Source organism: Drosophila biarmipes, chromosome 3R (genome assembly GCF_025231255.1).
Source record: "Drosophila biarmipes strain raj3 chromosome 3R, RU_DBia_V1.1, whole genome shotgun sequence".
In the NCBI taxonomy this organism is placed as follows: domain Eukaryota; kingdom Metazoa; phylum Arthropoda; class Insecta; order Diptera; family Drosophilidae; genus Drosophila; species Drosophila biarmipes.
In genome coordinates this window covers 29,359,433-29,375,335 of record NC_066616.1, presented here as the reverse complement: position 1 = coordinate 29,375,335, position 15,903 = coordinate 29,359,433, and the positions used below count along the sequence as shown (strand labels likewise).

Here is a 15,903-nt window from a genome sequence, read left to right as displayed (position 1 = left end):
AGGACTCTCCCCGGTCTCTCGTTGGTGTTCCCAAGTGTACCCATTAGTTTAACGGACTTTTTCTAAGCCGAGGTGGTGTGGTATTTGTTTGAGTGTAGTTTATCATTTTCTCAGCAGCGCTGCTCGTCAAATTAACTCATAGTTATTATTATACCCTTGCAGAGGTTATAATGATTTCTGACAGAAGTTTGCCACCCAGTGAAGGAGACGTTTCCGACCCCATAAACAAAAGTTCTTGGCATATTATCTTATAATATTGGGAATATCATATTTTAAATTTTAAAAACTTTCAAATTAATTTTAATAAAAATCGGACGACTCTAACATACAACTGTCAAGGAAACCATCAGAGAATAATGGAATATTTTTTTTCAATCACTGAAGCTAGCAACAATTCCTAAAAATTTAAAATGGTGTTATTAATGTTGATTATTTATTTTAACTGCAAGGGTATACAAACTTCGGCTTTCCGAAGTTATTCTTTCTTGTTGTTTTTTTGTTTCGTTGCGAAACATTCCTCACAGTTTTACAAACAAAACGAAAGCGATAGTTCTCCACTTAAATATTTCAGTTTCAATGCAACTTTGATTGCTTCTGTAGGAATCGATTGCATGAATAGTTTAAAATTAATTGGACGCTGTTGTTATTATCATTATTAGATGTTCAAAACTTAAACCGAACTCAAAACTCAGCCGTTGGCAACATTTTCTCAGCCGCGTTTTGAGCCAAAATAATGAACAATCATATTTTTTTAGCATTGCTTCGCTTCATATCGTTTCTTTTTTTATCGCTTTTATTAGGTTTTTATATATTTTTTGGAAGTTTTTTAGTATAAGTTGCTGTTGGTTTGGAAAAATAGAAGTATTGGTGTGTAGTATGCACTTGACATTGATTTCGTGGGACGTAAACAAACAAAGACTGTGGAAAATGTTCCTCCTAGAAGTGGTTGTTGATGGCACAGCGTCATTTGATAGATAGATCTCTTCAGGTGCATTTACATTTACATTTTATATCACAATTTTTTAAATATTATAGGTGTGTATGTATTTAACAAAATTGGTTTGCATGCTTTCCCTTCATTTACGCCCAGCAAAAAATGTTGAGCAACTAGCAATGTCAAGAGTTTGTGTTAGTGTGGGTGTTAGTGTGGAGGAGTTCTCGGGGGCTTAAAAAAATATATCTTTCAACAGTTTCGAAAAGAAATAACTGTCAGCGGGCAAGTTTCATCCAAGGAACTGACAGATACTCAAGTTCTCATCAATTTCTTTGAAATAACTAACCAGATTTAGCTGCGTTTAAGTGTAAATTTCGGGTCAAACTAATTGGCGAGACTCTCGAAGTTTTGGACAATTAAATTGATTTTATAAACTCAACTTATCTTTGCTGCCCGCTTCTTTCTTATAACAATTTTTGTCATGAGAAATAAAAACATACTATACAAATTTTAACAATTTTCATTTGTTGTACATTTTGGTATTTGGAACGGGGCCTTTTAAAAAGAACATCGATTTCGGCTCAAGAGGCATGCAATTATAATTTATAAGGACTACTTAGGATTCGATCAATTTCACCAAAGAACAGAAAAGTCTAAGGGGTGTTTATGCATCTCTTGATCAAACACTTTTCGTATTCGTTTTTATTTTTCACAATAAAAAATTATACTGCAATGTAAATTACAATTTTTCGAATCTTTTTTATAAAAAAAGGTATTTGTTTTCTGTTGTTTTCATCTCGAACGACTGTTTAGCTTGCTTCAAAACAGCGTAGACAATTGCCACTCTCACTTTCCTCCTACAATGTTTCATTCACTCTTTCTTTTTTTGTGTTTTTTGTTTGTTAACTCTGTTTGCATTTGGGGGGAATTGATTGAATTTAAATTGTATTCGTACACTTTTGCTTGAAATGTAAGTGTGTGCCTGAAATGTTGCACCAAAAAGAATCGTAGAACTGGAAAATTGATTTTTCTTCAGAGAATGTGCGTGAAAAACAGAGTCATCTGTCCAAAAGCGACCTATCCACTGGCGGTGGCCGGCTCGCAGTACTCGGACAGATCGTTGGCCCGCTGCTGCTGGCGCAGGCGCCGCTGGAGCAGGACACTCTCGCTGGGCGGCGACAGGCCGATTCGCATGTCCGGCAGCTCCTCCATCAACTGGGACGCCTGCAGGTGGGCAAAGCGACCGCTGCCGATGCGAGGCTGCTGCTGGGCCCGCTGGGCCGTCGAGCGGTTGTATCGCTGCTGCTGCTGCTCCGACGGTTGCTGCATGCCGTAGCTGCGGGCGTAGACGCAATCCTGGCGCCAGTTGCGGATCGTCGACTGCTCATCGGATGGCGGGGATCCACCGCTGCCGCTGCCACTGCCGCTGCTTCCGGCGCTATTGTGCCGCGGAGGCGGCTGCTGTGGCGGCTGCATCGGTGGCTGCATCATCGGTGCAATCTTGTAGCCAGCGGCACCGCCGCTGTGCGAGAAGCTGCCCAGGTAATTGCGCTGCTGGTTGCCGTGGTGGCCACCGCCGCCTCCGGTGCTGAAGGGCGGACGGTACTTGCGATAGCCCGCTGCCGGCTGCTGCTCCTGCGAGTGATGAGTGCGGTAGCGCCAGTTCTCGGCCTGCTGCTTCAGAGGAACTGGATCTGCAGTCTGGTAGCGCGGCACAATGTAGCGCTGGTGCTGCTGTCGCTGCTTCCTGGTGTAGGCATTGGCAATGGAGGGCAGCGGTTGCTTGCGTTGCTCACGCAGATCCCCCTCCTCTTCCTCATCATCGTAGTCATCATCCTCGTCGATATCGGCATCCTCGTCGTTCTGATATGCATCGACAGCAAAGTATACATTGCGGCCGGCCTTGCTGTTGTGTCCCGTGGTGGTCTGGGATTGGGTCGGAGGCTTCTGCTTCTGCTCTCGCTCTTGCTCCTCCACCGCCTTGCCAAAAGTCGTTCGCATTGTTGTCCCCTCAGCAGCAGTTGTCGTCGGTTTGATCTCGTTCGAATCCTTGGTTTCCTCTGGTTTATCGGTTGGTGGGCATGTTGCTGGTGGTGCTGCTTTTGGTGCTGCTGCTGCTGGTGTTGATGCTGCTGGCACTGCCGCTGAGTTGACAACAATATTTGCAGTCTCATAAATTTCAGGTAGCTTTTCATTTAAATCACTAATACTATCCAATAGTTTAACATCATCATCTTCATTTGCATCCCAAGTTTGCCAGTTGGTAATCTGTGTTGTAGTCATAACTGGTGTTTGCTGCTTGTTATTATCGGTGATGGTAGTAGCACTAATATCACTTGATGGTCCTTGCCTCTTAGCCCCATCAACATCATCCTGCTGTTTCTCCTCCTTTGTCTCCTTGTCCTTCTCCTCCTGCTGCATAATCTCCTCCTTATTCTCCTCCTCCTGCGCATCTTTGCGCATTGTGGTGAGCTTAGCAAATTCGCTTTGCTGGGTTGTTTTCTCCATATGCTTATTATCCATAATAAGTTCATCCTTTTCATACAAACCATTATCATGCTGTGGCTTCGATTTCTCCACATTGGTCTCGCCAACTTGCTCTAGGTAAGCTTTCGATAGCTTCAGATTGTCAGCTTGTTGATTTTCATCCTCCTTCTTCTGCTCCTCCTCGAGGAGCTTCTCCACCTCCTCCTCGTCCTCCTCTTCCTCGGCTATATCGTCGACGCGTTGCTGCTGTTGCTCATACAGATAGTCATCGCCCTCGTCCTCGTCCAACTCGCGCCAATAATGCTTATAGTGCTGATAGTCCTCGCTCTCTCCATCCTCCTCCTCCTCCATGTCGTCGCCCTCGCTTCCACTCTGTCGCCTGTAGTGACCACCTTCGCCCAGCGCTTCCTGCTGCTGCTGCAGCTCGCGCTGCTGCTGGTATTGCCTTGTTGACCTGGCCCACTCATCGTCATCGTCGTCGATGCGGCCAAAGGCCTCCAGAGCCTCATCGTCGTCATCTTCCTCGTGCACATTGAGTGTTTTAAAGCCTCCGCTGTTGGGGTAAATTGCCGAAGCATTGCGAGAGGCATTCCGCGAGGACTGACGGCTGCTGGCCCGCTGGCCATGCATCGAGGACATGCGTCCTCCGTAGCTGCACAGGGACGTGGCCGGGTTGCGCTGCGAGCGATTGCGAGTGTAATGAGCCGGCGGCTTGGGATTGTAGTTCTCATCACTGTAGGCATCCATGTAGGCCTGCGACGGCTGGTAGATGTTCGGGCGCTCCTTCATGTAGTCGTAGCGCATCGAGAAATGCTGCAGGACCACGCGCTTGACGGCCATGGCCGATTCGGCAAACTGCGAGATCTCCCTAGCCGACTGGTGATTGCTGGAAGGGGAATAGAATAGAATAGCTTATTAATGCTGTATATTTTAGGCAATTATTCATTTGTTACTTACCGTCGAATGTTGCTGGGCGTCTGCAGAGCCTTGTGGCGGCCTGATTGCTTGCTGGCCGGCGGCTCGTGCTCGCACATACGAATCCAGGGGTGATTCAATACTGCCTCGGCACTGAGTCGATCCGAAGCCTGCTTGACGAGCAGGTTGGAAATCAGGTCCTTGGCCTCATCGCTTACATGCTGCCACTCGGCCTCCGGAAAGGAAAAGTGTCCTGAAGAAAGGAAAAATAATTATTATTATATCTGCTTTTGGGGTATAGTATAATCGACGCACCTTCTTGAATGGACTCGAAAAGCAGCTCCTGGCACGTGCGACAGTTTTCACCGCGATTCCAGCCGCAATCCTCGCCGCAGTTGCCCGAAAACGGCGGGTAGCCGCAGAGCAGGATGTAAGCTATGACCCCCAGGGACCACAGATCGCACCTCTTGTCGTAGTAGTGAGCCTCACCCACAAACAAGTCGACCACTTCCGGAGCCATGAACTCGGCACTGCCAACCTAAAAACCAGTATTAGTATTTATGCATTAAGTCTTCTGTAATCCAAACTTACTGGTGTCAATAGCTGGGGAGTGGCTGCTGGCGACGAGATGTCCGTGGTGAACTTAATCCCCGAGCCCAGATCAAAGTCGCAAATCTTGATCGGGCACAGCGAGTCCGTCTTGACGCACAGGATATTCTCCGGCTTGAGATCACGATGGGCAATGCCCTTCTTGTGCAGAAAATCCAGTCCGGAGGCGATCTCCTTGATTATCTGCGATGCCTCGTGCTCGGAGAAGCAAATGTGCTCCTGGATGCGCGTCAACAGCGGACCCCCGTTGATCTTCTCGAACACCAGGTAGAACTTCTCGTCATCCTCGAAGAACTCGATCAGTTGCAAGATGCCCAGATGGCCCTGGCAGTGATGGAATGTCTCCACTTCGCGAAAGACACGCGCACGCGCATGCCCCGGTATCTTATCGATCACCTTCACGGCGTACTCCAGATCGGTGTAGATGTTGACGCAAGTTTGCACCGATGCGTAGGCGCCCTCGCCCAGAATCTCGCCAGTCAGCTTGTACAGCTCTAAGGGTTAGATAGGGAGCTATTAGAAATGCATCTTTCATGGCTATTCCACGAGCAAGGGATACTCACCTTGGAACGTTGAGGAATGGAGGGAGGAACTGATGCGTTTCTTGCGTCGCTTCTTCTGCATCTCCTCCTTGTGCCTGTTCAGCTCCGCCTGCCGCTCCATCTCGGTCATGTTGGGCGCCTCACTCGACTCATTGCCCGACACATCCTCGCTGCTGTAGCGCGTCAGCTCATTCTGCCCGTCTGTAAGCAGAGAATAACAGAAATATCGTCAGATAAATTGTCAAAGTAAACATACAATCTAACATTTCACTTTAAAATTCAAGCTACAACTGGACCTCTAAAATAACTTAATTTCACAAAGAAATTATAGAAACAGACGACTTATACTTTGAAAGCTACCCAAAATTCCCTGACACGTTTTCCATTTCTTTTTAAATTCGAACAAGTCATCAACGTGAAATAGCTTGCTGGTGATTCACTAAAAAGTTGTCTCATTTCATTATCTGTGGGCAGTAAAAGGCCAAATATATCACTTTGGGAATCCATTTGTAATAATTAGTTTGGTGATATTTAGTTAATTTTACATAATGAACACAATTCGCCACTCTAACCCTTCGCATTCTGCATTTCGGCTGGTAATAAACGTATACCACAAAAGGATCGGCCCCACGGGCATGGTTTACGCTTTTTATCGCCATCGCTCGCCATATTTGCATATGCCTATTTTTTCTGCATTTATCAATGTATAAAAATAATAATGAGGGAATTTAAAATAAGAAATACTCGTACTTTTTGCACTAACTGCGTAGAAAGCAAATCGCGTGTCGTAAACAACAAGTCGCCAGCAAGTGTGCATAAATATGTAAAATTAAATAATGTGTAAACAGCCGCAAGCACAGGCCTCTCTATATAGAGAACTTCTGGGCTGGAGCTAACCCGGAGATCGGAGGAGTAGGGCGGCCTGGGGACCGGCGATCAGCTTGATTGGGCGTGTGCTGTGCTGTGCCTGTTCTTCAATTGTTGTCGATAGTCTGACGACTATTTATAAAGCCCTCAACGGCTGCACCAGGGCGGTATCTGCCCGAAGATCTGGCTGAGCGACTAAGACCTAATCAGCCCGGAGGCACGTCGCAGTGCAAATAAGTATCGCTCCACTGGAGAGCAGTCGAGTGGAGTCAACTACAGGGGGTCTCCGAAGATGAAGATTTTAACTGGTTCCTTTAACGCTTTAAATTTGAGTCATTTATAATGAAATTTTGGGGATACAATCGTTATATCGTTATATTATAAGTGGCATTTCCTATCTTAATTAAGTGGAGTCAACTACAGTGGACCTCAGAAGCTGAAAACCTTAACGTTTTTTACTAAGAATTATTATATTTTTGGATACCATGGTTGTATTTTGAATAAAATATGATAGCCCAAAAGGAAAAAGTGGATTGTATCTCTAGCAGGCATTTTGTAAATACAATGAATATTTTTTTTAATAGATATTTCATATCCTAAGAGTGGATCGTATCCTTAGTATCTAAGGCTAAAAAACTTATAATTTATTGACCATTTGGTTTTCGGTTGTGAAGGTTTAAAGAAGTCCAGAACATACTTAATCCTAAATATTTTTATAATTGAATATAAACCTTTATAAGAAAGATCCCAATATACTTCCAACTTCCCATATTCACTGTAGCATAAAAAGGAGTGTCTTTTCCTATCTGAAGTAGTTATATGTAGCTCCTAACAAAGAAACCAGTCGTTGCCCTTTAAATCCACTTCTGGGACTGATGATTCTACCATCCGTTCATCGAAAGAAATGTCCAATCAGAAATGCGTCCATTCGACCTCGAGCGATCCTCCCCCCTTCGCCCGCCCACACTTCTCTGATTCCTCGCACGCTTTCCGCTCTGTTCTAAATATAAAATTTGGCCTATTTGTTGGTCAGCTTTAATTGTTATCAATTGCGTAAATAAACGCTCAGACAATAAAAAGCATTTCTCCCGTTTATCGGACGGACTCTCTGACTCTCTCCCACGCAAATATTCTGCGCATTTAATTATGATTTTTCGCCAAATCATTTCATTCTGATGGACATGGGGACGTGAGTGCTGAAGACGCAGGTATTTTTATTTAAATTGCATAAACAATTTCCGCAGTTCCGGCACTGAATGTCTGGGACAGCCGTCACAACACATCATCCGACCCGATCCCTTCAGATGCAAGTCGATAAGGTGATGACGACAATGGGGATTATATGAAATGCCCTTGTCCCATTTCATCAGCAACTAGACAAACGTTGGCGACACAAAACCACTTATGTGAAAGAACCTGATCCGAGTGAAATAAGCTAGTGAAATACATACTGCCCAGTGTGTGCCGGCCGGCTTTCAGTTGGTTTCCACATAAGTTTTCCCATTATGCTGGATATGGGTAATGGTATATGTATTTTCAGATTCTTTTTGCAATACCCTAATAATGGACAATGTGGTTCAAGTATTTTTAAGTTATTTTTTTTGTAACCTAATACTAGATAATGATGGTATATGTATTTTCCAGTTTTTTTTTTCGGTAACATAATACTAGATAATAATGGTATTTATATTATCAAGAGTTTTTTTGGTACCATTACAATAGATAATAATGGTATATGTATTTTCATCAACAAGTAGTAATAGTATTTTTCTACCCTCAGAGAAATGTGTATTAAATATCTTGAATATTAGAAAAAAAATTAATACTTTTTGATCTCAAGTTTAGAGTTCCATTCAAAACCTTAGAAAACCGAGCTGAAGGACACATCTCCACAGGTGGAAATAAAAAATAAAAAATATAAAAAACAACAGACTAGAGATAACAGACAGCTGAAAGCAAAACAAGAATCGAAAGCGTCTAGAGAAAACCTTGAGGAATTGAAATTTCGGAGCAAACATGCTACAATCGAAACCGAAGGCGGTGCCATAATAAGTTATCAAATGTCTAGGTAGGAAACGCAAAGCACAGTGGCCACCCCGATTAGCGAATAAACAAAAGGCCGCCGATAAGACGGGCGAACTACGCAAAAAGCGAGCAGAGCAAAGCAAAAGGTTTGCTTTTGGCACTTGGCTTTGCGTCGTTCGCCGATTTCAATTCAAATATAAGCAGGAAAATAATAAAAAGGGAAGGAGGAACCCCATGCGGTCGCACATGAGGAGCTTTTGGTAGAGGGAGTGGGAGTGGGTAGGAGGTAGAGGCAGATAAGGTGGGTCCGCTCTCTCCCTCTCTCGTGGTGTTACTTCATGGCAGGGTGAAAGTGCGGGAAGGTGGCCAAGGGACGATGTGTAAGTACCCAATTAGCAGTGCTCAAAGTCTGCAGGCTGTGACGTCACAAAGCGTGAATCCCTTGAAGGTGGTTCGTTTAATGTTTTTCTACACCTTATTTTAAAATGTATATTTCTAGCTTTAGACTTACGGCTGCTATTGCTATGTAATTAGCTATCTATTAGACAATATTTTTAAATAGAAGACAGACTTATATAATAATACAAAAAATGAATGTCCTTTTTGATTTATCACTGTATTTTTGAACAGGTCGCGTTTGTGAAATCTAAAAACCCTATATTCTTTTAAATGAGGAATATAAATTATAATCTTCTTCAAAAAATAACATTTTTAATGTGTTGCTCCCCCAACCGGCTCCCCTTTTTTTTCAAAGCCACCTTCCTCTTTCGCCAGCATGAATTCACGGGCAGCAGCACTAACACACAAGCACCCTCACACGTACGCTATCCGAACGCGTGTGCTGGTGTGCTGTAAAGAAGCAGAAAATTATTGCGCAGCAAATGAAATTGTAAAAGCGAAAAAATGTTTGAAAATGGCGAGAGAGCCCAGCACACACCAGAGATAAAACAATAAAATTTTAAATTAGTGAATAGCCCCTCCCGTTGGCCATACTGTTATGTACTCCCAGTTATGTTTCGACAAGGTCGCTGTAGTTATCTTTACCGTTACGCAGTGATTACAAGAGCGCTTCGTCAAGACAATGGGGGGCCAAGAATATGCGAACATACATTGTAATAGATACAGGCTGTAAAATATAAAGCGGAAAACTTGTTCGGGCAAAAACAATAACAAAAATGCAAAAACCGGCATTTCGAAACGTTTCCCCGCACACACAGATGCACATGCGCCCCGTGGGTGTGCGCCAGGTGCGAGTGTGTGCGTGAAAGTTCTCTGGCGCTCTCGCCCGCTCTCTTTCTCCGATTCTCATCCCGTTCCTAGACTGTGTTGCTAATGTTGTTGTTGTATTTACCCAACATGTTTGCTGCCGCTACTGCCGTTGTTGTTGTTTGCTCTGATGTTTTTGTTGCCGTTCGCCTTTTAATCGCAACGCAATTTGTCTAAGCAACGCCCGTTCGGCTGCTTGTTCTTCTCCCTCTAGGCGGCACGTTTTTGCAATGCGTAGATAGAACCGCCTGCTCTCGAATATTATATTGCTTTAGTTTCAATTTGGCTTAGTTTGGGCTAATTTTAACCCTATTCCGGTTGGATCATCTTCGATTGGAAGCACACACTCCCCTTCCCGATTCCCGTTTTCCAGATGAAAACGAAAACAACAGTGGGAACAATGAATGGTTACTGGAAGCACACGGAAAATTTTCAGATTAAACGGCCGGGGGGATTTCGATTTCGAACGTATGGTGATTTGTAGTACCGGCGACTTGGGAAAATTCGGGTGTGCGGCGGCGGTGGCAGCGAAAACCAATTGGCCGAAATAGTGAATTTGAAAGAAATGGAAAAACACGGACAAGTCTTTGCGGACCAACGACGCGCGGCGCCAACGAGGAAAGAATCAAATTCAAACACGCGCCCGCTTTCGTTGGAGCGACAAAAACCGAAAACAGAAACTACCGCCGTGCGCGAGGAAGAGAGCCGAAGAGAAGAGAGCGGCCCGAACGAGAGCGAGAGTTGTTGTAACAGATAAACAGTGGTGGGCGAGATAGTAGGGTTCATAATGGGGCTATTAAATTAAAAGATTCAAGTTAATCATTACTGTTTCTCATGAATAACAATTTTAATAGAAACTTCCATCTAAATAGTTATTTTCAACGTATTTTTTTTCAATTTAGCTGAGTTCTTTTTTTGCTTAAATTCCTTCCTAAGTAATAGTAATCCCCATTACTCTGACCCCTGCTGTTTGTAATTTCTGCTGCACAAGCGAGATAGTTAGATGATTATTATGGGGGTCTCAAAAATTTGCAAGTGCTGAACAACCAGAAATATCGCTTGGCGTAGGACAATCAAAACAATAACACAGGCTTTTAATTACAAACAAATTAAGTGCAAAAAAACAGCCCGGAAGAGAAACGCCTCTGGTCTGCCAAAATCCGGTTTCAAATCGAATGCACAAGCAATTGCCGACCAGGTTTATTCACCGAGTCTAAATAAATTCAAACGTATTTGCCGAGAACTCGATGGCCGAAAGGAAAACCTTAGCTCTGCGTTGCCGATCGAATTCTTGGCTTTCGAGGAGGGTAAATGTAAATATTGGCACACTAGTTTAGGCCGGATCAACCGATACCGATACCAGCGTCGCCGATAGCCGTGTTATCACCCAACCTGGCCAATAGGCCCACGCACACATCCGCAGCGGCGGCGGAAAAGAGAGCGCAGATAAAGCCACATCATTGATTGGACACAGAACCAGTTTTGACAAGAAGTAGCTTTGTGGTTGTGGCCGCCCCACCGTCGCGAGCAAAACAAAAACAGCAACAGGAAAAACAATAACAAAACGGCGGCGGCCCCAAAGAGAGCCGGCGAGGATTAAGAGAGCGGCACTGGAAAAGACCGGTGCGCCGGAGAGAGCCTTACATGATGCAATGCGTTCCATGTAATCGCTTGAATCCAATCCAAGAGAGTGCAAGGTACACAGAAAGAAATATTGTTTACTTTTAACTGTACTATAAAAGAGATCTAAAATTGTGACTCCCCATATTTTTCCAGTGTAGGAAGAGAGCCCCACTGCTTTTGGAGTGCGGGAGCAAGATGCCAAATCGCACGTAGGCCGAAAACGTAAGGAAGGCCAGGGGGAAAGTGGGGGCCAGAGCGGCTCCAACACCAGCGCAGCATGGAAGGTGGTGTGATGTGCGAGTTCTGCTTGAAAGCAAACAAGTGGAAAGGGCAAACAGCAAAACAAAAACTACATTTAACTCGCTTTGTTTTCGTTTTTGCACGGGTAAACAACAACATATGCCTTTGGGGTTTCAGCTGACGTTTTTTCTTGCTGCTGCCGAGCGCGGCATTGCCAAAGCTAAAAAATACATTTCTCTCGCAGGGCTTTTGCGCAAGAGAGAAAGAGATGGGGCTGCTGCTGCCCGGGGACGGGGGCTGCTTTTATGAATCGGAGGCTGCACGTAGGCACCAGGGGCCCCACTACTGGCTGTCCTCCAAAAGGTCTAGATTCTAGGCAGAGTGGGAAGCCTCTGATAATGGCCAGTTGTTAGACTCCAGTCGACAGCCTTTTCCACTCAGTTGATTGCTGGAAAGGGTTCCCTTCCCCAGCAACTGTAATCCTCTCCAGAAAAGACACACTGCTAACGGGGAGCTTGTGTGTGGGAGGCCGCGCTCTCATCGCTGCCTCCGCTTTGGCCCGTTCGTTCGTCCGCTTTGGCCCGTCGTTCTATTTTGGGCTGCGACAAACGTCACCAAGTGCAATAAACGTCACGAAGGTTATACCCGTTTTATGCGGCTGGCTGCAGCTTTTGGAAGTTTGTTCACATTTCGACGTCGATGCATTTCGAGCACGAATCACCCATACAGGTACGGGCAGCAGAGTGCACGGCGCTCAATCGATCAGCCCGTGAGTCATTTTCCATTTCCATTAATTGCCTGCACACGCTCAATTTCTCGGTCTCGGCTAGCTGGCACAGATACTCGTGCCGTCTCCCTCTCTTTTTCTCGCCGCCGCAGCAGCTGCTGCTCTTCGGTGGATGTGGTTGTGTTGGAACCAGGAACCGAAGCTTGGAATACCCTCGTTCGGTTGGGCATTCCAATGGAAGATTATAGTAGTTATAATCATGAGCACCTCGGAAAATGTCAATTAATCGGCGTAAAACCTTATGTCACAAAGGTTTTCAGTAGCCTAACTGGTCTTTACTCTTATTGGGCAGAACACTGTCAAGTTTCCTGACATTATCTTTCAGAACAGTAGAGTTACGATCAGTTTCAGTAACTGCATAACAAAGGCAGCTTGGGAATGTTAGTGGTTCTACCAAATCTGGTATATTTACTGACTAAACTGCCTAGTTTCATAAGGCAGACAAAGTAAGAAATGGGTACTAAAAACCCATCTTCAAATTATTATGCTCTATAAATATCTATCTTTTATGCAGGGTATTTAGTGACCTAATTGGTAACAAGAAAGCTTAAGAGGACTAATTTACACTAGTAATACCCTAACCCTACTACCTAGTGGATGCAAAACCCAGATGCTGGAATACCCTGCAAATTAGGGCACACACATTACGCCTAATGGCATCAGTCGCATGATGCAATGTGGTTCTCTGGGCGAAACAAAACAACTGAAACACCCCACATTCTGGGGGGGATCTGGGAGGGTGGGTCGGGTGGTGGGGGCGGTGGGTTAGCCGGCGGCAGGCAGACAACATGCATGTTCTCGAACTTTTCGTGACGTCAAGGAAATACACTGGCACTCGGTGCGCGTTTTGCCCCAGTCAATGCTCCCTAGTTCGCTCGGTTGATTAGCAAGGGTAAACGAAAGTTCTGCGCGGCCCAGCATTGGCGATAACTGGAAAGGAGGGACTGGGCGGGGAGCAGGGGTCCCATGGAACCCCAGGCCACCGATTCCCAACTGCTGGAAGCCTTCAAAAGGAGCTAGAAGTCGGAAATCTACTCAAGTACACATAATAACTGATGAAATGTTAGTATTCATTTGTATCTTTTTGCGTCAATCAACAAAGCCAAGCGTACAAGAACTTGACTTTCTTTATTACGCTTCTTACTTGGTATACTGCCTTAAATTTGGTTCTTAAAAATCGCATCATGAGTACGTGAGAGTGGGATGTACTCGTACTTCACAGATACCGATATTTGCACATATGTACCTAGATACTTATGTATGCCTATATCCCCAAATGTAATATCTTTTAATTAGAATTCGATAAAATATATACAAAATACAAATATTTCTCCCCAATTAACATTACATTTTTCCACATATAAGGGGAATTTCATTACCAGAACAGGGATTTAACCTCTTCTATTAATCATTTTAGTTTAGAACTGCTTCTTGGAGTTGCTAAGAAAGTATCTTTAGAGGTATATAACCTCATATCTAATAGCTCATTCTCATCTTTCACATCATACTTTATACTTATTGGAAGTTTCAACCTCTCTCTTATTTCTTGAATCCTAACTTCACACCGTTTGACCAACAGCGTGGTATCAAACGTCTAGAAATTTCGATATGAAGAAGTTCAATGCTCTATGCTTAGTTCCATATGTTGCCCATGATTTTAATGTTAATGGGCTCACTTGACTCAATCTGGCTACTTACGAAATATCTGATGTTTCAAGCCTCGTAAATAGGATGTACATATAAAAGTGTGTATCTAATGTTATGTACGAACGATCCACTTTTCACATCATATATTGCAACGTTTGAAGTTCTAACAGACCTCTATAGGTTTCTCTGGATATTTCGAGTGTGGTAGCTCTTTTCAAGTTCTACGAACTTCACACATGTTTCCCACAATCAATCTAGAGATCACCTGAATATTATCTCAATATTAATATTTCAAAAATATATAACGTTTAAGACCTCGTAAACAGGTAAATATCTTAAGATGTTTTCCAGTTTTAGACCGTTACCCTACAGATTTCTTCGGTTGGAAATTCCAACCCCAGTTCCAAGAACTCCCCACATGTGGCCCACGATCGAGCGTTCCAGTGCTCACCTGACTGACTCTGGCTGCAGCTGTTGTCCGTGTTGCTGCAGGAAATGCCACTGCCGCTCCGGATGCCGCTGTCCCCGGATCCTCGGGGGTTGTTGTTGTTGCTCGCGGTGCTGGCGGCGTGGCTACGCTGCAGCGCTGCACTCGCCCCGGGGGCAGCTGTCCCGGACTTGGGCTCCTCCTGCTCCACCATGATGTTGTAGTCGCAGTTGCAGCGGGGATTTTCCAAGCTGGAAGGGTTTACGGTACGCGGCCAGCTGCAGTGCGTGGTGCAACAAATGAGCAGCAGTTCTCGCTCTCTCGCGCTCTCTCTCTCTCGCCCCCTCTCAGCTCATTCAAAATGGTGGCCCGTGGGTTGTTTTTTGTTTTCCTCTGCTTTTTAATCCAATTGCCAAGAAATGCGGCGGCTGCTTTGCTATCTTTCTCTAGGTGTGCAAACCTATTCGATTCTGCAGCTGCTCTCCCGCTCTCGCTCGCTGGTCAGGTCTGGTGGTTGGGTCGTCGCTGGTGTTGATGTTGTTGTAATCGATGGTGGCTGCTGATTTCTCTCATCACATAGGCACACGGGCGAAGAGGAGGGCGCAAGCAAAAAATGGGTTTATCTATTTGCACCGTGCGTTTTTCGGTTTTTCGGATTTTCGGCTATCTTGGTTTATTTTCTGTTTCTGCGCTCTGCGTTTCACCTTTCCTTTGTGGGCTTGGCTGTGCAGTTGTGTTGTTGCTGTGGTTGTAGTTGTAGTTGTAGTTGTGGTGGAGGTGTTCGGTAGTGGTGTTGGTGTTGGTGCGGGGCTCTATTTTTTCTGTTTCTGTGGCTGCTGGAAGTGGCTGGAACTGGCTGGTGGTGTGGTTGGGGCGGAGTTGGTCGTAGAATTTCCTCTGCTGATTACAACACAAAAAAAATCGCTGAATAGCGGACAAAAGCCGTTTTCTTTGCGTATTTCGCTTCAGGTTTCCTTCCCAGCTACCGATCCATTTTCAAAGTTCGAATGATTCCGACGAATGACGGCTGGTGGGCTCGGGGGGCGGGGGCGCCGTTTTCGAGGGGCCTTTCTCCGGGGCGGGCAAAACGACACGTCGTCCAGTTGGCAGCGCGGCTCTTTTCCCAAACGGGCAGCGGTCACATTGGCAGCCCGCGTCGGGGAACGCAGGGGTGAGCAACGTAAGGGCCACGTAAGTGTCAGTGAAAAAGCGAGATGCAAGATTTCTGCTCACGCTCTCCCGGGAGAGAGAGAGTGAGAGAGCGCTGTAAAGAGAGAAGTATGACCGCACATGCATTTTTGGGAAATACCGACATTTTGTTGCCGTAGCAGACCATTGGGAGGGAAAGTAAGGATCATTGAAAATTGTATCCCTTAAGGTAATTAAACCCCTTAAACTACCTTCTGGGACTCCAAAAAGGAGTGGGGGTCATAATCCTTGTAGATAATAATTAAATGATTGATGACGTATAGATAGTTTATTAAACATCCTAGTTTTCTAAATGCCAACTCAAAGTTATAAAACCGGTGGTTCA

The 15,903-nt window shown here is 44.9% G+C and overlaps 1 protein-coding gene across 1 annotated transcript; it reads right to left on the bottom strand.

Annotated features, from left to right (window-relative positions):
- Positions 1-1,874: 1,874 nt before the first annotated feature.
- Positions 1,875-15,407, bottom strand: LOC108025265 (probable serine/threonine-protein kinase MARK-C). The gene is made up of 6 exons (XM_017095626.3): positions 14,394-15,407; positions 5,509-5,688; positions 4,928-5,439; positions 4,652-4,874; positions 4,379-4,589; positions 1,875-4,307 (listed from the first exon to the last, which is right to left on the bottom strand). The coding sequence occupies exons 1-6, from the start codon at positions 14,581-14,583 to the stop codon at positions 2,012-2,014; spliced, it is 3,612 nt and encodes a 1,203-aa protein (XP_016951115.1). The 5' UTR covers positions 14,584-15,407; the 3' UTR covers positions 1,875-2,011.
- Between the last annotated feature and the right edge of the window lie 496 nt (positions 15,408-15,903).